The following is a 22,111-nucleotide window of genomic DNA, read 5'->3' on the forward strand; positions in this document are numbered from 1 at the left end:
ATATCATGATGCTCACATTTAAATCCATGCTGGAGCGTTTGCAGCCACAGCCAGCAGGGACTTGTGAAACACTGCAAAGGAGAAGTATGCATCCCTTCTAGAAAACATGCTTTAACTCTCTTCTGCCCCCAAGGTATCGTGCCAAAATGACGATATGACATTGTGTCACTTTGCAGTTGCACTCAAGGCGAGGAAGCCAGCAGAAGACAAAGGGAGCGTTTCCAAATTCCTCTGCACCACCCTGCTCTCGGGAGGTGGGGACTGAAATTCTTTGAGAAGGAGCATATGCAAACAGTTGCTAAAGGAGATGTCCGGTTTACAGCACTGTGATCAGCGTGGAAAGGGAAACTACAGCAAAAAAAACATTCCGGAGGCTTTTTTTCGCCATCCGAATTTTTCTACCACTACAGAAGCTTCTTGCTTCCAGTGCACATGTCTGTCCATCCTGCGAAGGGAGAGGAGAACAACCTGCACCTTCTGACCTGGTGGTGTGAGACACAAATTCAGGGTGGAAAGAGCTGGTCCTGCCTTACAGCCGGACAGTGAGAACCTTGCATGGGGACCCTCTGCTAGAGCCCACAATGAAGCCCTGTCTTCTCTCTGCGGGATCACCCAGGAGATATTTGCCCTTCCTGGGAGTCCCAGCCGTGCACCAGGACAACGCCTTAAATTCTGTTCAAGCCCAATAATAATCACCCTCGCTCTCCTCCTATTCTGCCTTTCTAAAGACAGTTCATTGCTGAGTGAAATTACTGAAAAGAGGGAAGAGAAAGGAAAGCTGTGGTTACAAGGAAAGGGATTCTCTCCTCACAAATAAACAGACCCTGGGAGAGGGAAGTGTGGACAGCGGAGAGATCGAAGCAGAGATACCAGGGCAGGAGCTGCAAGCGGTGGAGAGAAATAAAGACTAAACAGAGGGATGGGAGGGGAATAAAGATAAGGTGATAGAAAATAGGAAGGGGGAGAGAGGAAAAGGGAGAGGAAATGCACATGCGGCGTCCCCAAGTTTGGGCCCGGAGGCAGAGCTTGTTGCTTGTTGTCTCAGGAGCCCAGCGCTCCGGGAAGGACAGTATCTGTTTAGATTTGTGTCTAAATTTAAACCCTGATTGCCTTGCCTCCCCCTCCTCTCCCCTCCCTCCCTCCCTTCCTCTCACCCACCCGCCCTTCTTCCTTGTTCGTAGTGCAGGGCCACTCGCTGGGCTCCGGCAGTCCGGGCTGAGCGGGAGCCGGCATCTCCCACCCCTCCTCGGCGGCTCGGCTCTCCTCCGGCCCGGCTGGACCTTTCCCACAGACAACAAGGAAAGGGGTGGGGAAGAAAGTTTGCCCCGAGGACACCTCTCTCTTGCAGGACATGGAGGTAAAGAAAACTTTTTATTTCCCCTAGCTTGTGACCGGCTCCGCGATCTGCTGTAGCTCCACCTTGCAAAGCAATTTCTCCCTGAAGGCGGCTTCAAAATATCTCTTTGCTACGGTTCAGATGAAGGGCTCTTTCCTCCCACCCCAGACTCTTTTGCAGGTTTTAGTCCAGATTTGGAAAGCAGGGGGATAGTTTGGGAAGAAATTACCTCTGGGAAAGGGGAACGAGGAAGAGCTGCCATTTATTTATTAGTCTCCGAGGTGTGATTAGAGTGTTAGATGTTAAAAGGTACCATTTTAAAAGGAGGTTTTAAGGAGGCATTAAAAATGGGGGACATAAGAGAACAAACCTTCCAGGACCGACAAGCTCCTTGGGGTTGGTTCCTTCCCAACCCGTGCAGCAGCAGATTCACACGCTCAGCTGTGTGTAGCCCCCGTCCCACGTGCATTGGGAGCTCTCATTTTCTTTATCAATCGAGCATTTTGGGTCAGGGAAGGAGACCCGAGAACCTGTCCTTGAGCGAGGTAGACGAGAAGCACAGCCCCAGAGGGTTTTCTGTCCCTTTTTTCTCTGCGTGCCCTGTGCTTCAGGAGAGTTGGATCTCGTGTCTCAGGGTGGTCACACGGCTGGTGGACAGGAGTCTGGCTTCTCTGGTGTTTGTGTTCAAGCCTTCCCCTGTGTAACACTCTCTTGGGCAAGTCAGTTCACTTCCCTCTGCCTCCTGTCCCATTCATTCAAAATGGGAATGGTGGTGCCTGCTTTGGTCATGTCAGGCTGTATTTGCGAGTTTTTCAAACAGTTTTTTAAAGTGGCAAGGGAAAAGGAGTATTTATTTTTAGGAGGGGCACAGGAAATAGAAAGGTGATTACAACATTGGCAAAACCTCAAATTATGAAAGAGGACATTTGGTATTTCTCTCTGCTAAACAGAGACCTTACTAAACACTTTATATTATCTTCCCAGATAAGTCTTTTTCTGTGTGGATGCAGCCCCAGTACCAGGGGACACACAGCAGAGCCAGAGAACACTGTGCTTCAAGCACCAATTCTTCTTTGAAGATTTCCATTGCATAACTCAGCTGGCCAATTGTGATAACAGGTGCTAACATCACCATCCTTGTTATCTGTGCTGACCTGCCCCACAGGCAAGGGTTAAAGATTTGGCTTGTTCAGGTGTGTTTGTTAAAAAAAAAATAAGTCCTCAACTGAATTATCTAAATAGATTTTGGGGTGGAGAAGGATCAAGCCGTGTTGAAACCAGCCCAGCACAGACTACTTACGTGACATGACAAATGTTTGGCTTTACAAGGGTTTTCAGGTTTGACAGACTCCAGTTCACTCACTGTTCACACTTCTTTTATTCATTTTCACTGTAGTATCCTGTAATATTTCAGAGGGGAAGGGGAATTGAGCTCCTAATTTGTTAGAATTTAGGGCTGAAATGGTATTTTAGCACACTGAGGACGGTCTCCCTTACCCTCTCTCCACTCCACACACAGAGGACTGCACCCCTCGAGTATTTTTTCCCCCTTTAGGGAGAAAAGTATAGAGTAGAAAGTTGAGTAGAAAGGAACACACCTGCCATTTCCTTTTTGGAGACACATGTGACACATGTTCTGGTTGCCAGGAAGCTTCTCTGAAGTATCTGACCTAAGAGCTTCCTGCTCTTGATTCTGTCCTGTCCCTTTACCTCTATTTCCCACCTTTTCCCTGTGTTACCTGCTTTTTTTTTGGTCATCTGTAGATTGCTGAATCCATTCTTATTTTTAAAACATCTCCATTTCCAAAACATGTTATGAGTAGTGCACTTGGTCCTGCCCAAGCCTCCAAAAAGATGTTTAATGTCCCAAACGCAAGGAAGTATTAGACCAAAATAGAGCCAAGAACAAGAACTTGATTTTCCACCAGCTGATTCTCTGCTCTGTTTCTGCCTGAGGGCTTTTCATAGGCAGGACACAGAGGCTCACCACAGTCTTTTTGCTTTAAAACCAGATTTAATGATCCTGTGCAGCAGGAACGAGAGTGGTCCTGTCATTCCCCTGTTTGCTTCATCCGTGGCAGGCAGAGCTGCTCTGTGCTTTCATGCTGGCATAACTGGCAAGCTCTTTGCTCTAATGGGACACATGAGGATTATCCAGCATTAGGAGGAAAAGGGCAGAGGGCTGACCTAGCCAGCTGATTTCCATCACATCTCTGGCAAGAAGATCCTAGTTTTGAAAAACCCATAGAAGATAATTGGAATCTCTTTCTTAGAGGGGTTAGTGTGGGTTTGCTGCTGCTAGGGACTAGTACCTGTGGTCTTGGCCATCCTGCTGTCAGCAATGTGCCACATTGAAAGCAGCAACTGAAACTATTTAAGATCCTAAAGAGGGAGAAAAAGGCAGCAAAACCCTGCCCTTGCAGTTCATATAATTCTGTGAGTCTGTTGATCTTCAGTGTTTTGTTTTGGTGTTTTGTTGGTTTTTTTTTGGCCCATCTTCTTGATGCAAAATAGATTTGAGAATCAGTTTTCTTTCCAGTGTTATGGCAGATGAAAAGAAATCATGAAGTTTATACCACAGATTGTTAACATGAGTTCATATCAAAAATGTGTTAAAATGCACTGGGGAAAGCTGAGCCACTTGTAAAGAAAAGCAGACACGAAACATTCTTTGCACTCATGGTACAAAAAGTATCAGAAATTTTTGTGTTGGTTTGTTAGTTTACATCTTCAGATTTGGCCCCAGCTGTCTAATTCCCATGGCTTGTGGGTTCCCAAACCTTGCTGCAGATGTTGTGAGTTAAGGCATCCACTGAAAGTGCTTGTGGCTTTCTGCAGCCCATATTCCACAGCAGTCATGGCATTCCTCTTCCCAGCCTCTCTGTAGGGGCTTGGGAGCATGGAGACACTTCAACTTTACTTGCACAGCAAAGGGAAACAATCCAAGACTGAATTTCACTTGAGTGGCTCCCTATGGTGTGATGGGTTCCCTGAGCTGCAGAGGTGCAGCAATCAGGTGTATTTCGGGAGGGCTTCCCTCTTCTTTGTGCCTGCCAACAGATGTCATTTAATTCTGTGACACCTCCATTGCCGTGTCTCTTTTCTGCAACTACTCCAGCTAGAACTCCATTTTTCCTGTTGGTGCACTGACTCAGCAGAGGGAAAGCTTTTCCAGGGGTGAGGGCAGTTCTCACTGCTCAGTTCACCCTTCTGGGCAACCTCCTGGGCAGCACTCACCCTGTCCTGAGGAAAACTGCACTGAGGAGATGTCACCCGAGGGGACCGAATTGGAGGGGATGCAGGAATGGGTACTGTGCAGATGAGGGGGCTGAAAACTGTGGCCATCCTGATCCTTAGAGCAGCAGGACAGGAGGTGAGCTGGGCTGAGAGAGGTTTCTACCCACTCTTGCAGCTCTGGAGCTGAGATTAAGAGCAGGCTAGCTCTGCCAGGAAGCAATATCCCTTTCTCAGGAAGCTCTGATGATTGGCTTTTGTTCTAAAAGTTAAAGTGTTCCTTTTCCCCTCTTCTTTTTTTTTTTTTTTTTTCATTTTGCTTAACAGAACAGTTCAACCTCAAATACACTTCTTTTCAGTGTTTCCTGCCAAACCCATCAAAATGACATGTTCGCACAGTGTGTCTGCAAATAAAGGGAAGAGTATTTAAATATACTGGGAGAGGTGCTATATGACCCCATTTCACTCCTCAGGTCTGGGCAGATTTGGGGCCTGTTTGACAGTAAATAGCATGTCTGCAGCAAAGATCCTAGAAAGAATCAGGTTTGCCAGACTTCCACATCCCTGTGACTGGAGGCCTCCCTCTCGAAGGACAGAAACCAGCAAAACCAAACCCCACGGGCTGTGCTGCAGCCCTTTCTTCCACCTAGCAGAGACCCCAGAATAAATGGAATTATGGCTTTTCCTGTACCACCAGAGAGGGATAATTCTTCTGAACCCCTCCTCACTCCCCAGTTTCATTGTCTGAGTGTCCCAAGCCATGGTGACAGCATTCTGGAAACGCTTTCTGTCCTGTGCTCCACAGCCTAATTGGCAGGATGCTTTGCAGTTGAGCAGCATATCATGCATACCTTCTCATACATTCCCAGGAGCTGCTTATCTGAAGAACAGGGGAAAGCATCAGCACTGCTTTATCAATAGATGCTGCTTGGAAACTTGCTGGCTTTTATCATGGAAATGAACCAGCCCACACAGACTGGGGTTGGTTTTCCATTCTGTTTCCACTTCCCTCTGTTAACAGAGGTGTTTTAGAGAGGTGGATGCTCTTCCTAAAACAACAACTCTACAGCCTGAGTCTGGGATCCGAGCTGGCGGCTGAAGCCAGCAGTGAAGAAACCTGTTTGGAGGAGCTTGTCTTGGTGCTTTGCAGACAGGGATATGCCTTTAGCAGTTTGCAGGACAGCAGGCATAAGATGAACATGGTCTAGGGACAGCAGAGCTGTTGTGTAAGGAGAAGTTGTTATTGCACACTCACTGCAGAGTTGCTTCACACCTGGTTGTGACAGAGGCACAGAGCACTTCATTCCTACAAAGTCTTACCTAGGCATGGATTTAAGTCACACTTCATGCAGGTCACAATGTATCCAACTGTGCAGTCTCATGTCAGAAATGCTTTTACATCAAATCTGAGTTGTATCTTTAGATTTTAGCACCAGTATCTGGGTCCTGGTAATGTACTGGTAAGGATAAGCCTTATCTGCCCCATTAGTGCCAAATGAAGTTTTCACTTTTCGGAACAACAGAAAAGACACTGGACCAGACTCTTGTCAGATTGAAGCACATCACTTACTGAAGGTGTTTCTGGAAGTTTTGTGCAACCAAAGACCCACACCTCACTTGCCAGATTGATGTCAGATTTACGTGCATGGCTTTTTCTTCATTATTCATCATCAGATTTTAAAATTAGCTCAAACCCTACAGAACAGGTAGCAAAGTTGTAAGCTGTTGGTTTGGTTATTTTTTTGCATATGCAAATACACCTATTTACCCTTTCTAACTAAATGCACATAGGGTTTTGGTCAGTGTGGATGACTGGTGGCTAATCTGCAAAGGATATTGATTTACCAGAGGTTTTCAACAAAGCCTCTGTTCATCCCAGGCTTCTCAAATGCACAGAGAATTAACATGTGTGGCTTGGAAAGCCTGGATATCTAAAGGGTGCAGACCAGTGACTTCTTGTGCACAGAAAGGCACAGAAATGCAAAGGAGAGGGAATTCTGGCTCAGAAGATTGGAACTGAAGTGTGGCTTTGCTGGGAGACTGAGGACAGTACTGTAAAACTGTTAGCACAGAGGAAGCAGAATTTGTTAGTGCATGGGAAAATGCAGTATGCCTGGGAATAGTGAGATCCAATTAAAGGAAATATTTATATCTCACCAAATAGCAGGAAAGATTTCTGACAGTGAGGTCTGGCATGGTTTGGAGTAGCGTAGTGGAAACCAAATGTAGTAGAAATCTTTTTCACATGAATGATTCAAAAATAGACTGGACTGAGCATTAGAAAGATAAGAAGCAATCTTCAGTTGTATTCAGGTTAGTGCTACTGATAGGGTCACCAGAGGGGCAGCACCATGCTATTTCTGCAGTTCTTCCACGTTGTGGGCTGCTAGGAGAAGCCAGTGGCTATTCAGCATCAGGTCCCATAAGTGTTTATGATTCCTCTCTGCTGCAGTGCATTGTTCAAGCCCAGCAAACTTCTGCCTGTGGGAAGCTTAGGTCAAAATAAATTGGCATCACATCTGCAAGAGGCTGGGAATGGTTGTTTTATTGCCTGTGTAAAACACAGAACCAATTTTATTTTTATTCTTTCTTCCTGTTTTTAGAATGGGTTTCTTTATCCTTTAAAACTGCATACTGCAACAGCAATCATGGCTTACTCAAGTCAATCATCTTGAAATATCTTTCTGCTGAGTGCCACGTTCCTCCTGATGTAAGTTCAGATGAAACATGCCCTGTTTTCATAGACACACACTTGAGCTGGTGTGCCAGGCTTCCCAGGAATTTCACCCCTTGGGCCTTGCAGTGAGGGCATGTTTAACCTGTGAAACGTGCACAGTCTAATTTGGTTTCCCATTCAGTCTTTACAAGGTGCATGGAGTTGTCAACACTGTCCCTCTGTGAGAACCCAGGGTTTCCATTCCTAGTTTGAAGGTGTTCATTCCCAGTTAGAGGCAGAGGGAACAAACAAACATGGTCCTCCAGACAGCAGGTGCCTGTGAAGAGGACAGAGTGGAAGAAGAGGGGTGGATTGCTGAATACACTGGCCACTCCTACAATAAGGAAACAATCTTAGCATTGTGTCTGTTGTCTCCCAGCTCAATGCAAAGTTGCCTTTTCTACTCAAATCAGGACTTCAATCTCATGCAGTACATCCTCCTGACATAGTCAACTGATGTGCTCAAAAATCACTGGATCATTGCAGTGACTCCAGACATCAAAAGTTGAATTTAATTTCTCAACACCTGTGAATTCAGGGACTTGCTAGCCAGAGCTTCCTAGTGCTGATTCACTCATTGAGCAAGTGTTGTGCAGGCACTGAGCCCACACTTCCTGGACACCTGGTTCCGGTGGCCCAGCTTGAACCTGGGGAAACTGTGCCTGAGGCTGAAGGAGCTTTAGTTCCTCTTCTTGCCAGAGAAAGAACATGTAAACGAGTTCCAATCAGCCAGCAGCTAAAAGAAATAGAGCACTGAAGTAGGGGTACAGTGTTATAAAACTCCTACAAACACTGGGTTTCTCCATTAGAACATTTTGGGGGAATTTTGTGAGCAGTTTTACTCAGATACAGAAACAGATCATTATCTTCACATCACCGAAAAATAATCTGTGTCAAAGGCCAAGCTGCAGCTCAGATGTTGCTTGTGTGCATTTTCCTTAAGGTGTATGGAGGAGTTGTTTACCTGTGGAAAAGACTAAATTTCTTATCCATCATTTTGGCTGATCCAGACTGGGCTGAAAACTCAGGCATTTTCAAACATGACAGCAAATTACATCTGCCTGAGTACATTTTCCCAATGTTTGGCCCAATTTTCAGGATTCTCACACACTGGAGACTCTGGATGAAGCCAAAGGGTGAGAAAGCAGCTTTGCAGTCCCAGATCCTCAGTGCCACTGGATCCACTGAGCCCTCCAGGGTCCAACTAACAAGACATCTCTGTGGGTATAGCTCAGCACTCACACCTCAAGCTGGCTGCCAGCAGAGTGCTTGCTATCACTTTCCTCCACTCCATATCTGTGTACCTTTTTAGACTAAATTCCTGGCTTAGATAAATATGAACCTCCTTCTCTGACCTGCCTGTATCCAGCGTAGACCTAATTTAATAGCAATGTGTTACAAAGATAGCACAGTCCTAACTGATGAGTCCTGGAAGCCGCTCCAGTTGGAAGCTCTGTGTAGGCTCATTTACCCTTCTGATTTTCTGTTCCCAGCCTGATAAATTAAGAGGAGTTTGAATCCCTGTGCTGCTCCAACAAGGCTGTCTCTAACCAAGTTTAAATGGGGAGGTACCACAGTCTACTTACAGCATTTATCAGAAGTATTTTGAACTGTCCTTGCATCTCGCGTTCTCTGTGCACCTTCTTTGACAGTTCAGTGACTTCAGTTTCTAATTTAACCTTCTGAATAGCTTCAGAATAGATAATTCATGCATTTTGTGTATGCATTTGCTTAAAGTTCATCCTCCTTAACCATTCCATGAGGCCAAGAGCAGTCCCTTCCTCGTCCCACCTGAAGCATCTTGAGTCTGAGCCTCCTTGTGTTGAAATTAGTTTCTTTTTTCAGACTCTGCTAAAAGCAGAGCTGACCCCCTGTGAGGCAACCAAGGGAGAAGATCTGTTTCCCTGTCTGCAGGTGGGAGTAGGCTCCCATCATGTCTGCAGCTACAAGAAGTCACTTAAAGGAACACTGTGGTTGAGATAGCATGAAGTAATGATTTATTTTGAGGCACAACAGAAAACTTCTCATCTCAGAGATCTGTATCACATGATAAACATAGTTTATGCTTTTCATTCCCCACTGAAGTAGTACACATGCTAGTCCAGCCTTTCTGGCCATCTCTGTCTTAGTCTAGAATTCCTTGCTCACGGGAGATTGGAGCACTTACACCATAGACTGCACTATTTCCTGTCTCCTGTGGGCTTCCTGGGAGGTTTTGCTGGTTGTTCCTCCATTAGCTCACCCCTTACCCTTCTAGAGGAGCAAGAGCTCCCCAGAAGAAGGCCTGGAAGTACACACAGAGAGGCACCAATTAATTTGTGAGAACTTGACAAGCTGTGTACAGTTCCCAGACCATTAAGAAAAACAGATGTCTGGAAGGGAAACACGGGGAAGCAGAGAAGGATCCTGAGGGAAGCCCTGGCCAGGAGCAGAGCTCTGTACAAGCAGCTGGTGGTGGCAGCTCACCAGGAAAGCAGCTACATCTTACAGTGGCCACCACTGCTCTTCATCAGAGCTGCCACCCCACCCTTCCAGCCATGGAGCCTTTGGAAGCAGCCTTTGGAAGTCTCGAGGACACATCCTGGAGCCTGCCTGGACAAGCTGCTGGAGACACACTGGAAGCAATGTTCTCCAGGCCAGCCAGACCAACATCTTGCTAACAGCTGGTGTCAGCTGTAGATCGGGACATCAGCATCACCCTGCCAGGGTACAGATCAGCCCTTGGCTCCAGCAGACCAATTCCACATTGGGAGTGTCTGTGGATTCTTAAAACAACACAATCCCACCAACTTACTTATTCAATGGATAATTTCTGAGAAATAACCCATTTGCCCCCCAGCCCTTCAAGCATGTTATCTGCAATTTAGATATCTGCTATAGCTCATGTCTGGTTGTATCACCAAGCTTTCAGACAGTATTTATTGCTAGAGGGCTCCCATCAGATGGAGAGAAGGACTCTATATCCATACCAGAAAATCCAGATGTCTTCCTGAACTAATCTGAAAACTGTGTAGGTGTTCACCTAATTTAATTTTGGAGAAATGAAAAGTAGTGCTGCTCTTAGGAGAGTGGGGATCTTCAATTACTTAAGAAAGTGGTGCATCAGCTCTCACATGACACTGAAGTCCTGCTGCCAAGTTAATCACAGAATCAGCTAGATTGGAAAAGACCTGTGAGATCATCGAGTCCAACCATTAACCCAGCCTTGCCAAGCCCACCACTAAAACATACCCCTAAGTGCTACATATACATGTCCTTTGGGATGGTGGCTCCATCACTTCCCTGAGAATCTGTTCCAACAACCCTTTCAGTGAAGCAATTTTTCATAATATCCTATCTAAACCTCTCCCAGGCCAACTTGAGGCCATTTCCTCCTGTTATATTCCCACTGGCTTCCTTCATTGTGGCCCTCTTTAAGCGAGGAGCTGAGGGCTGTATTTGATAGGGCATTGCAGAGTAATGGACTTTATTTTCAGCATCCCAATCTGAATTTTCATAACCTCAAACGATAGGAATGCTCAGTGTATCTGCTGCAAGGTTCTGGTTTACTGATAGCACTCCCATTTAAGCAACACAAACTATTTCCCCCAGAAGACTTAGAGATATGGTAAACTTGATGAACAGTTGCTTCAGATGTGTCCCTGGTGTTCACTTGGAGTAAGGGAAGAGCTCTGCAACAACATCACCACTGCTCTTTTAAGGCCAAATGAGCAAAAAGAAAACCCATCTTTTTTTTTGAAACTGTTTGTTCCAGACAAATACAGCCAGAATTTTAAAACAGGTATATTAACTTGAAGGAAAAAGCAAGACACTGAGTTTCCAGGACTTCATAAAGGGAAGAGGTGTATAAGTTTAGTCTCCTAGTGTAGTCAAACTTAGTAGTTGTAGAGATCTGTGCTCAACTACTTGGTTTTTGTGTCTCAGTACTTAAGGTTACTGATGGCTGAGCTCCAGTTTGCAGTGCTAGAGTTGTAGTTAGATGGTTTGAAATACATTTCCACCTACAGTAGCCGCACAATAAACTACTAGCTTTTCAATCGTTCTGTACTTCTTTTTTATTTCTTGAAGCTGTATCATCTTAGATACCTCAGCCTCTGAACAGAGACACCAGTGCATCCCAAAGAGTCGAAGGGAGAACCCTGTGTGGTACGTCTGGGCTTAAAACCCAGTATGGGTGCGTTTCTGAAGTTGTTCTGCTTCAGGTGGCAGGAGAACCCCGCCTTGCATGGAGCCTCTCCAGGGAAAGGCTGCCACGCTCCCTGTGTGGGCACAGCCCCTCTGCTCTTTCCTCTTTTTCCACTTGTGTGGCTGGGTATGACCGCATCCAGCCACATATCAGCTTTATCCACGATCCCTTTCCTGCTGCCTGAAATTATTTCCATGTTGGCTGCTCGGCCTGTCTGCGAGCAGCTGTGCTGGGCTTGTCGTGGGGCCATTGCAGACGCAGGGCCCTTCTACAGGAAAGGCGGAGGCCGTTTCTCCTTGAATTGATTGGGCTCCTCAACGAAGCTTGTATGTTTTCCCTGCTCTCTGGACACCCCGGTCACCTTGTCTGTAGGCAGCTGGCCTGGCTGCCAATGCAGATTTTTGCTTCTTGGCTTAGCCCTCCTGTTTTTTCCTTGTCACTGTCTGCAGGCAAATGTTGTTATGTATCTTGTAAAACAAATAATCCTGACGATCATGATCTCTTTTTACTGTATGTCCCACAGCCTCTCTCCCTTAGGTTTCACTGGTACTTTAGAGCCTTTTGTTTCACCTTCCTACCTCTCATCCCAGCCTCCTATCTTCTCCCTGCAGTCACCTTGTCATTTCTTTTGTGTCTTTCCTCTTGAGCATTCTGGCTTCTGGGACCAAATCTCCATTTAGTTGTTGGACTAAAATTCTTTCCTGGATTTTTGAGTAATTGAGGGGACTTATCGTGTCACAGATCAACTACAGGACTAATGCAGAATGGAAAGGTTGCAATCCACATCTTGCAGCCACTGCCTGACCTTGTAGGTTCCTCCAGTTCACTGGGCACTGCCTGCTCTACATTAAAATTCAACATTTAACCAGTGCCTGGGATGCTGCTTCTGCACCCCTGGATTTGCCCTTCTTGACCTGTCCTTGGGACCCTATTGCATTCCCCCTGTCCCACATCCTCATCTCTCCCCACCACTCCTTCCCCCTTTAGAATACTCTGAGCATGGTGAACACAAGCAAACAGGATCAGGCATCTCATAAAAAGCACTTTTTGCAGAAAAGGAAACAGTGACACCCATGTTTTGCTGGAGGTTTCTGCGGTCACCTCAGTCATGGATTCCCAAAACCGCTATGAGCACACACAAAACAATTTATTTAAATGATTGATTTGAACTGGTTTGCCATCCCCTGCACAGAGTTGTGGCTGAGCAGCCAGATACCTTCTCCTGCTCAGGGCACAGCAGAGCCAAGAGCTGCCTGTGTCTCTGTAGGGTACAGGCTGAGGTTTCACACATGCTGCCCCTGCACAGGCACCCTGCCCAGTGGGGACCAGGTGCTGCAGTTCGCTGCCTCTTTTGGTAATGGTGGTGCTGGATCAAACCACTTTTGGCAGCCTTTGCCAGATGCAATAAGACACTTGCTCAGGAAGCCTGGGCTCTGTTCTGTCCTCTGAGAGTGGGCTTCAAACTCTGATCTGCCCAGGAAGGGATGGGTTTCAATCCAGGGTTTTAGGGCAGGCACTTTCCAGCCTGCTTGTTAAAGCTGTGCCAACACATAGTAAAGAATTCAAGGTTTGCTGGGGCAGAGGAGACCTCACACACCTGCCTGGTCACCTGAGTGCTCTCCTGCCAGATGAAACCCTGGCTTGCCTCAGGACCAGGTCTGGGGGGTATGCAGCAGTAGGTGCATTAAGGTGCACAAGCCCATACATTGCCCTCTCAGCAGATTCTACTAAAAGTGATTTGAGGTAATGCTGCTGAGATTAATCAGCCCATGCAGTGTTGGGAACATGCAGGCAATTGCCAAATATTCTCATTACCAAAAGGGAGAATCAAGATCTCAGAGTGACTTTCACAGTGACTCTTGCTGCTTTTGCTAATCTCACCAGACAGAGAAATTGGCAAGCACAGGCCAGAAACTCCTGAGAGCTACGTACCATGGCACAAAGGAAAGAACAACTTGCTTAAAATAATTATTATCTCATTTTATTTTCGTTGTAGTCACTCTCTGAAACAGAAGGTAGATAGTTTATTCACCACATTGAATTTCCCCATGTCTACAATGTTTCCTATAATTCCGTTGTGAAGGACACAGCTCCTCTCCTGAGTGTCTGGCACTGGCTGCACTCCTCTGCCTGTCTCCTCCTGCCTGGCACTGTCTGGCTCTGCTCACACCCCAGCATCTCACTCCAGCCACCACCCAGTGGTCCCCATGGCCCAGCACACTTGGGCCATTGGTACCTCATAGGTACCAATAGAACTGGGTACCTCAAACCACTAAACCATGGAAAACCATCAGGATTTTCCCCTCTACTTTTAGGAGGCAAGGCTGGGAGTGCATGAACCATTTATTTACAGTGTAGGGGACGAGTTCAACACAGTGCTTCTTCCTTTGAGAAACATTTGTCCCTTTACTAGTTTTGGACTACTTACTGGCCTCTACCTAATTCCCAAATCTTGCTTTGGTTAGCCTTTAAATTTGGCAGATCCAACCCTCTGTAGTTTTCAAGTGAGGCATTTGGGAGATTTTCTCGTCTTCTGGATGAAAGCTGCTGAGCTGGAATATCCTCACGTTACCCTTTGGGCAGTGCTTGACCCCAAGTGCCAAGATGGCAGCACTTCACAAGGGAACTCTCAGAATGAGAAAATCAAGACCAGATCATTGCAAGCCTTGAGAAGAATGTTGCCCTAAAGCAAACTCTTTCCAAACTCGGGGAAGCATTACATATTTTTACATATTTTATGTAAAGTGGGATTTTTCAGCCTGTTTCTCTTAAAAACAAACAATCCCTTGTAGTCCACATTCCTCATACTATTCTGCCCTGGGTTATAGTCAGAGCTCCTTCCTCGTTATCACCCTCATTACAGCTGTGCAGTAGCCTTGCTGTTGAGGTTAAGCACGCACTCATCCTATATTCATTTATCTGTGGTGGGATAAGCTTTGACTCGGGTGCCACTCTGAGAAGGGATGTCATACTTCTGAGTTGTTCTTGTGGCTAACCTATTCAATAGACTCTAGGAGAAAGGCAGCAGTGATTTACCCTCAGGCAAGAAGCTTGCTCTCCCCTGAAAATGTTTCGAAAAGCAAGAGTTCAAGAGAAGGCCTGGTGTGTTTTCCTGCCACTTGCATTTCAGGAGTTTTAGTTGAATCTTTGTTAGGGCTGCTGTGAGAGGTCCTGTTTTCAGAGGGACCTGAGGAGAGCTGCTAGGGATCTCTGGGTTTGAAGGCAGCACATGTAAGCAGGACTCCTTACCTCTTCCTGACTGCCTCCAAAACTTCCATGTCCAATATTTCTGTACTTTTTAGGCATTTCTCAATTAATGAGCACTCCCTTGTCTCCAGGAAACCACAATCTACAGCTATGGAGAGATACATACAGAAGAGATGTGTGGCTGGGTCAGAGGAGTCTAAAACCCATATTTGGGGCCAGGAGCTCAGACTGGTCCCAAACCTAATCTGAGGTCCTGTTATCTTCACAGAGTATTCAGAAACCTGGAGCCCAAACTCCAGCACTCACAATGTAGTTCCCAGATTGCTTCCCCCAAAGCTGCAAGAATGAATCTGTTGTGTGTGACATCAACCAGATGTGGTGGCTTCCTTTGCACTGGCTGAGGCTTCACAATGTAGATGAAGCTTTATCTTGGACATGCAATGCTTCTGCACAGTTGTGTACACTCTCATATGAGACATTAACTCCTTTTGTTGCAAGTCAAACTAGAAACCTGTTTGCACAACCTTCAAAATGCCAGTCCTGGCAAACAACAGCCAAGGATTCTGCAGAGAGTTCTGGGGTCATCATTCTACTCCTCAACAAACCTTTACACTCTTTCATAACCAGATTTTATGGCCAGATATTAGCCCCAGAATTCTTCTTGTATCTTTCAAGTGGAAATCTTACTTTCTTTGCTCAGCTTTCTATTACGTTTAATTCCTGCATCCTAGCAGTGAGGGTCCCATGGCACTCTGAGACCAATTACTACTTTTTGCTCAGCCATGTGATGGCAGCTTGGGAGAAAAGAGTGAGGACTCTGTGCATGCTGCCATTCATAATGCTCACAAAATTCTCATTGGGACTGTGAAATGGAGGTGTTTAGCATCTGGTAAAGGCTGATCAAAGAAAATATTGCAGAAAGGTAGACAAAGAAAAATGATGATTTTTTGGTAGTGTTTAGGATACGTTTGAAAGACATGCAAGATGTTCTTGTCTTGTCCTCTCCTGGAAAGTAACTGTGGTAATGCTCTAAGTGCTCAAAAAGTTTTCAGGGCTAGCCTAGCCCCACCAGAAGAAGGTGCAGAGGTGGCTCACAGGTTAGCTTTTGCTGTGGTGGAGCGCTGCACAGTAAATATCTCCTCTGTTGTACAGTACATGGTAGGAAAGGCAGGTGAGAGCCTTGGCCTCTCTTCCCAAGGTGCTACAGGCTACACTGACACAATGATGGACAGGACTGCCTATGAGGTATCACAGAGCCACAGCTGCAGCCACTTCCAGCTGGGGCTTCTGCCAATAATTAGTATTTACTACAATGAGACAAGGAGCAGCTTCCTTGCCAGATAAGACGCCAAGTGAGTAAATAAATCACATAAATCCCTCCTGAAACAGAGCTGGAAGGTCTCCAGTGAGAATGATTTGTGAAGAAGAGTAAAGAGAGAGATGGGAAGAAGGATGCTTTGCTGGGATGAAGAGGGGTCAGTGTAGCAAGAAGTTTTTTGTTTATTCAGGGCTTACTCTTGGGATGTGTTGCTTCTTGAGCCAGGGCCCCAGCATGGTGCTGAGCTCCAGTCGGAACAAGCATCGTGAGATTTCCTTCTAGGGATGTAAAACATGGGCCAAGGCCAGTGTGAGCCCACCCACTTCCTGGGCAATCTGTGTTCAGCCTGTGTTTGTCCTTTTGTGGGTCACAGGGAGAACAGGCAGGCTCAGCTTGTGGGTAGCAGCATCTCCTGCTTTGTGCTGCCTGATTCCTCCTGCTGTGATTCAGGTGCTTTCCCACCCTCTCGTCTTTCAGTTTGCTCTTTTGGGGGAGTTTGTGTTTTAAATATACCCTGGTTAATTGCCTCTCCCTTCCCAGTACAAACAATGTTCCCCTTTCAATGTGATCCTGATGCCACTGATGTACTCACATGGGTTCAGATAAACAAATCAGGTTATGCTGGCAGGCGGGTGCAAGCTGTGATTCATCGAAATGTCGGATGCAGAGAGATGACTTTGAATGAAACTACAAACTACATATTAGAGAGGTTTTTCCATTCAGTAGCATGGGTCCAATCCTAGTTAAAAACTACTCTTGAGCTTTTTTAGTTGATTTAAAGAGGAGTTCCTTATGAGCTGCCCATCTAATCTTATCTGCACTTAAAAAATGTGAGAGCCAAAATAACTGGGATGCATTTGTGGTGCATTTTCCAGAGCATAAGTTCATGTCCTCTGCAGATAAACAGGAAATGTACCTTGGATTGTGCCCTGTGTGACTATTCAGTGACCTCTTGCCTCCAGCTGGCCTCTGCCCTTGAATAAAAGATGGGCTGGGGAGAAGGGATTGGACTTACCAATGGAAATTGTCACCCCAAACTTGAGCTGTACTGTCATCACTTCTCCGTTGCTTGGTCTGAGATGTGCAGGACATCTCCAGTTCATCAAACCCCAGCTCTACAGGGGAACCTTTTTGGGGAAGAGGCAGCACCTTGCTGCAGGTGTAGGAGACATTCACCCCCTCCAACCCCTGGGGAGCCCTGAAAGGAGCCGTGTTCCCTGATGCAGTTTATGATGTCACTCCCAAAATGCTTTCTGTGTCAGAATCAGGTACTTGAGAGCTTGAGAACAGCTCCTTTCATCCAAGCCAATTGCTAATGAGTTCAGCTAGGCAGAAAAGCTGCACCTCGATCAGATTAAGGTTGTATTTTGCCCTGCAAGCTGAGAGAGTTAGCTCTCTTTGGTATAAACTTTCCTGTGCAGACAAGGGCTGTGGCTGGCTGGCTCCTCAAATCCTGCAGCTACCTCACTGAAAAACGAGAAGGGTCAGTCCTGGGAAGGCTTTGTGCAGAATGCTTTGCCTTCCGAGAGCGGAGCCAGGCAGGGAAGCAAGGGTCTGCAAGAGGCTCCGTTCCCTCCTGAGATCCAGCGCCTTGGTTGGGATTGATGCTTTAATCCCAGCAAATCCACAGTGCTGCTGCCCAGTTGCTGCCTCCAGACAGAGTGTGATGATGGTTTGACTCCAGGAGTTTCCTCCTCACAGATGCATCCCCCATCCCTTCCTAAGCTGAGCAGGTCCTACAGGTGTAGAGCTTGGCCTCTGCCATGCAGCAGAGAGAACCTGCTTACCCTCTGTGGCTGCTGTTGTTTGAAGCAGAGCTGCTGGGGATGGCTGACAAGGTATTTATGAGTGTTTTGTGGGTGCTTAATGGCAACTTCTTACCAGTGACGTGCTCTCTGTGGTGGCTCACAGGTCATGGCCTGGACTTAGCTGCACCTCAGGTGGGTGGCAACAGGATGCAGGGTGAAACATCAGTGCCACAGCCCAGCCTTTACCAGCAGGCATGCAAAATTACTATTTTTCTGTCTTATCAGAGCAGGAGGACACATAGGAATGTCATTTCCTCAGGCTCTGGCTGGAGCAGTTAAAGAGAAGCCGTCCCCTCTGTGCTTTAGGCTGCCCCTGCCACCCCTCCATCCCCTTGCACTACAGCAGGGCAAGCGCGTGTCGGGCCGTGCTGTGAACTCCAAGGCTGAAATGATCTGGGTTAAAAATAACTGTGCAAAGAGTTAAGGGGTGTATTTTAAGCCCAGATCATTTCAGTGATCCAGTTTACAGAACAGCCCCACAAACTCACACGGGTGCAGGGGAGGGGGGAAGGGGGAAAGGAAAGGTCAGGGGAGAATGAGTGGTTGGAAACATAAGCTGTCTGAAATCAAGGCCTTATGAAACTGTGCCCCAAAAACACGGACACTCTCTTGTTTTCCTCTAGCATACCGACAACTCCCTTCTCATGGTGCAGTGTTGGGTGCTGAATATCACCCTTTCTGGGTCTGTAATCAAGACACTAGCCCTGAGCCTTGGATGCCTTATTGTATCTGCCTCTGAGACATTATATTTGTCATTATTTTTGCCGTATTTACTGTTGCTGAGGTAGATTGTGTGTGCCACAATGAAAAGATCCCTATGAGAGTCACAGGGGAGCTTTGCAGTGCTTGTGTGAGCACCGGATCTGGCATGATGGGCTGGTGTGAGAACAGGCTGCAGGGAATCGTGAAGCTTTTCTGGAACAAAGGAGGGATGTGGAGATCAGGGACTGGCCTCAAAACCACGCCAAGATGCAGCTGCATGAGAATTGGGCTGATAGTTGCACAGGACCAGTACCAAAATTGTGTAACCATTGCTGATTTCATAGCTGCTGAATACTCCAGCCTTGCAAGGTGCTGTGGAGGTGTTGCTTCTCAGGTAAAAGGTGACCCATCTGGCCAAAATGTCCAACCTGCACAAGCAGACAGGGCAGAAGATTTGTAGGGGAGGAAAGGAGATTAGGATAATATAGATCTCTGCTGTTATTCAGCTGGTATTTAGCCAAAACACTCCACTGTATGACAGCCAGTAGAGCTTTCCTCTTTTCAGCAGTCAAAGCAGGTACCTGATGGGACATTTCTGTGGGGATCCGGTGGACTCAGGCAGCCTGTGAGAGGAGCAGGATCTGTGCTAAAAACAGTGGCCTCACTTCACACAATCTGCAGATTCAGGGGTTGGTGGGCAGTTTTGCTCTCACAACAGAGGTAGGGACTCTGATGCATAAGGAAGGAGAGGTTTTGGGGCTCAAGTTGGCACATTTGTGCCTCAAACACGGATAAAAGCAGAACTTTCTTCCCCAGTGCTGCTAAAAGGGACTAGGCTCAGTTTTAAAAGCAGATGAAGAAACATGGTTTTGAAAACTGTTTTCAAATTTACTCAATTTTACAAACTTATTTGGAAGAGAAAAGTGAAACAAACCCTGTACAAAGAACTGGGTAGTTGCACTTCCTTTTTTTGCAGACAGTGCCATGCTTACATTGATGGTATAATTCAATTCCTGTTTACAGCTCTGTCTGACATTTTTCAGAATGTACAATGCTCAGACACTTACATTTATGGAACAGTAAAAGACCTGAGAGTAGCAGTAACCTAATTACTGATGGACTAAGGCTTTAACTTTACCTCAGTGGTTTTAGCCCATGCAGGCTGACCATGCTTTTCTTCTGAAAAGGAAAAGAATCATCAGTTAGCTGCAAAAAGCACAAAAATCATGTCTGAGTAACTTCACCATTGAAAAAAAAAAAAAAAAAGAAAAAAAAAGAGAGAGAAAAGAAACAGAGCTACTTCTCATCACCATTTAGAAAAGTAGTGGTGGGTTATTTCACCAAGGTGGGAAACGTGACCAGGAATGGGAAAGATGGCATAATTAATATCGTGGGGCAGGAGAGAGCTGGCTCTGGGGTGAGAGAAGCAGATATCTTAGTCTTAGGTGTGGAAGAGGCTGAGGGCTGGTGCATGCTGGTACATGCTCTGGGTTGAAAGTGATAAAATAGGCTTCCCACCTTCCTCACAGTGTTGGGGAGCAGGAGAGGGAGACTGCCAGCCCAGCTCCTGGAAGTCAGAGGAATGATGTTTGCAAGGAAGGGAACTTTTTGCACCCAAATACAGCACCTTCCCTTGACACAGAGCCTGGCACATCACCTGGGGGCGGACAAAAAAAGTTGTAAAAAAAGCTGGATACAGCACAGCAGCGTGACTGCCAGAAGGGATCTGAGTAAGGATCCTTTCCTGTTCTTTATTTTCCGTAATGGGAGAGTCTGCAGCTGGCAGTTTCTGGAGGACACAGCCCCGTGGGCTACTGGTGCTAATCTTAGAATGGCATGTTCAGTGCTTCCTGCGCCCCGGCCCCGCGCCCCGCGCCCGCAGGAGCCACCAGCACAAGACACCCATGGAACCGTGCTGGCCTCCCAGCTCTGATCAAAGAAAGGCAGCTGTGTTTTCAGACTGAAATGAGAAGAAAAAGAAAGAAAGGAAAAATTCACCCCGAAAACAAGAGGTCAGAGAGGCCAAGAGGAAGTTCAATGTCTGTTCTGAGTAAAGGCAAAGGGCTGTGAAAGAAGCTCTTGGAGAAAAATGGACTACAAGGGAGGCAGCCGTTCTGCCACAGACGCTGAGCACTTGCAGCTGCTTAGTTTCAACTGAGTCCTTACTTCAGGTGTCCATTGTGCCATGCCCAGGTATCCTGGGAGCTTGTATGATGAGCCAAGCCTCCCAGTCCATCCTGCATTCTCCATTCTTTGCTTCCTCCTCTTTCCAGCCTGCCCTCCCTTCACAGCAGGGAGACACAGGCTGCACTTTGCAACAGACATCTTTTAGCCCAGACATCTTTTTTCATGGGCAGCAGGTTGCCCTGCTGATCTGCTTACCTCACTCTTTCTTCCACTCCATTATCTGCCACTTTCCCTGCCTGTAATTACTCAAGTGAAAGGTGGAAAGATGAGGGGAAGGTGCGTGAAGGTCACTGGGATGAGACAGCTTGATATTACTTCCTTGGATTCAGGAAAGCTATTCCAAAGTGTATGGGAAATTTAACAGGGAATGCCAGACACCTACAGGGGCTTGTGGGCCTGGGAAAAAGAAGATAACATTTATTTGGATCATTTATTTACAGCTCTCTAAGAAAGGGAAAGGCCTTTTTTCACGATGCAAACAAAAACAGAGAAGCGGAAAGGTCACTGAGACAGTGGGGTGGGAAGTGTGGTGTTGGTCATGGGTTCATGGTGGTGGTATAGGGAGCTTTGAGGTGTGAGGTTCCTTACTGATGGTTCGTAGCCTGGGTTCTTTTTTTCTGACCTCTCCACCTCTAACAAAATCAGGATTGTTATTCCTGGTTGGAATAACATTTGTTGGTTAGTTATTCTCAGTTCCCCTGGTTTGGTTTCCTCGGCATTAGATACTAGAGATGAAGAACAAAGATTTCCTTTCATCAGCTTTGATTTCAAGGCTTTCTACTCACACTGCTCAATAGACACATAGCAAAGAAAACAAGGTAAATGTGGAATGACACCAGGGCAGTGTGATGGGGAAAGAGCTGCATCATCCAGACTCCAGCACAAGCCTTCTGCTTCTCAGCCTGCTGTTGACCCAGGGGAGGGGAAGCTTCTCTCAGCCGTGGTATTTCCTCCTTCCCCCCCCGCACCCGCCTCAGTATTTCACTTGAGAAAAAAGCAGAACAGCAAGGGACACATCTCCAAGCAGATGTTGGCTTACTGTGAGGACTGGGAATGGCTTCTCACAGCAGAACCACTGGAAAAGCAAGGCTGATGGTGACCAGGGCAGTAACAAGGGTATGAGAGAGCTGAGGAGGTGTATGGGAATTTACATTACTGCCTGCTCCATCTGCTCACTGCAAGGATAAGAAGAGCAGACACTTGGCTTGAGATGCCTGGTTTGCTTCCATTGAAAAGTACTGAGTGTAGGCTCTTCAGCTGGAGCTGAAAGGCTCTGCATAAATTACTGATTTTCTGGGATATTTGAAAATGCTGCTAAATCCTGTCTTCCAAAACCTCTTGCTCTCAGGCTGGCTGATTGATGCCAGATGTGAGAAACTCTGCTTCAAGTCCTTGCTTTCTCTTGAACTTTGTAACA

General features: G+C 46.5%; 1 protein-coding gene across 4 annotated transcripts in view; it reads left to right on the forward strand.

Annotated features, from left to right (window-relative positions):
* Window positions 1-1,167: 1,167 nt before the first annotated feature.
* RCSD1 (RCSD domain containing 1) overlaps window positions 1,168-22,111 on the forward strand; it is a 30,081-nt gene continuing 9,137 nt past the window's right edge. For all 4 annotated transcript variants that reach the window (XM_058829364.1, XM_058829372.1, XM_058829382.1 and 1 more), the window contains exon 1: window positions 1,168-1,357. In XM_058829364.1, coding sequence (XP_058685347.1) covers window positions 1,352-1,357 — 6 coding nt within the window. In that variant the 5' untranslated portion in view covers window positions 1,168-1,351. The remainder of the gene's footprint in view (window positions 1,358-22,111) is intronic.

Source organism: Poecile atricapillus, chromosome 1 (genome assembly GCF_030490865.1).
Source record: "Poecile atricapillus isolate bPoeAtr1 chromosome 1, bPoeAtr1.hap1, whole genome shotgun sequence".
In the NCBI taxonomy this organism is placed as follows: Eukaryota; Metazoa; Chordata; class Aves; order Passeriformes; family Paridae; genus Poecile; species Poecile atricapillus.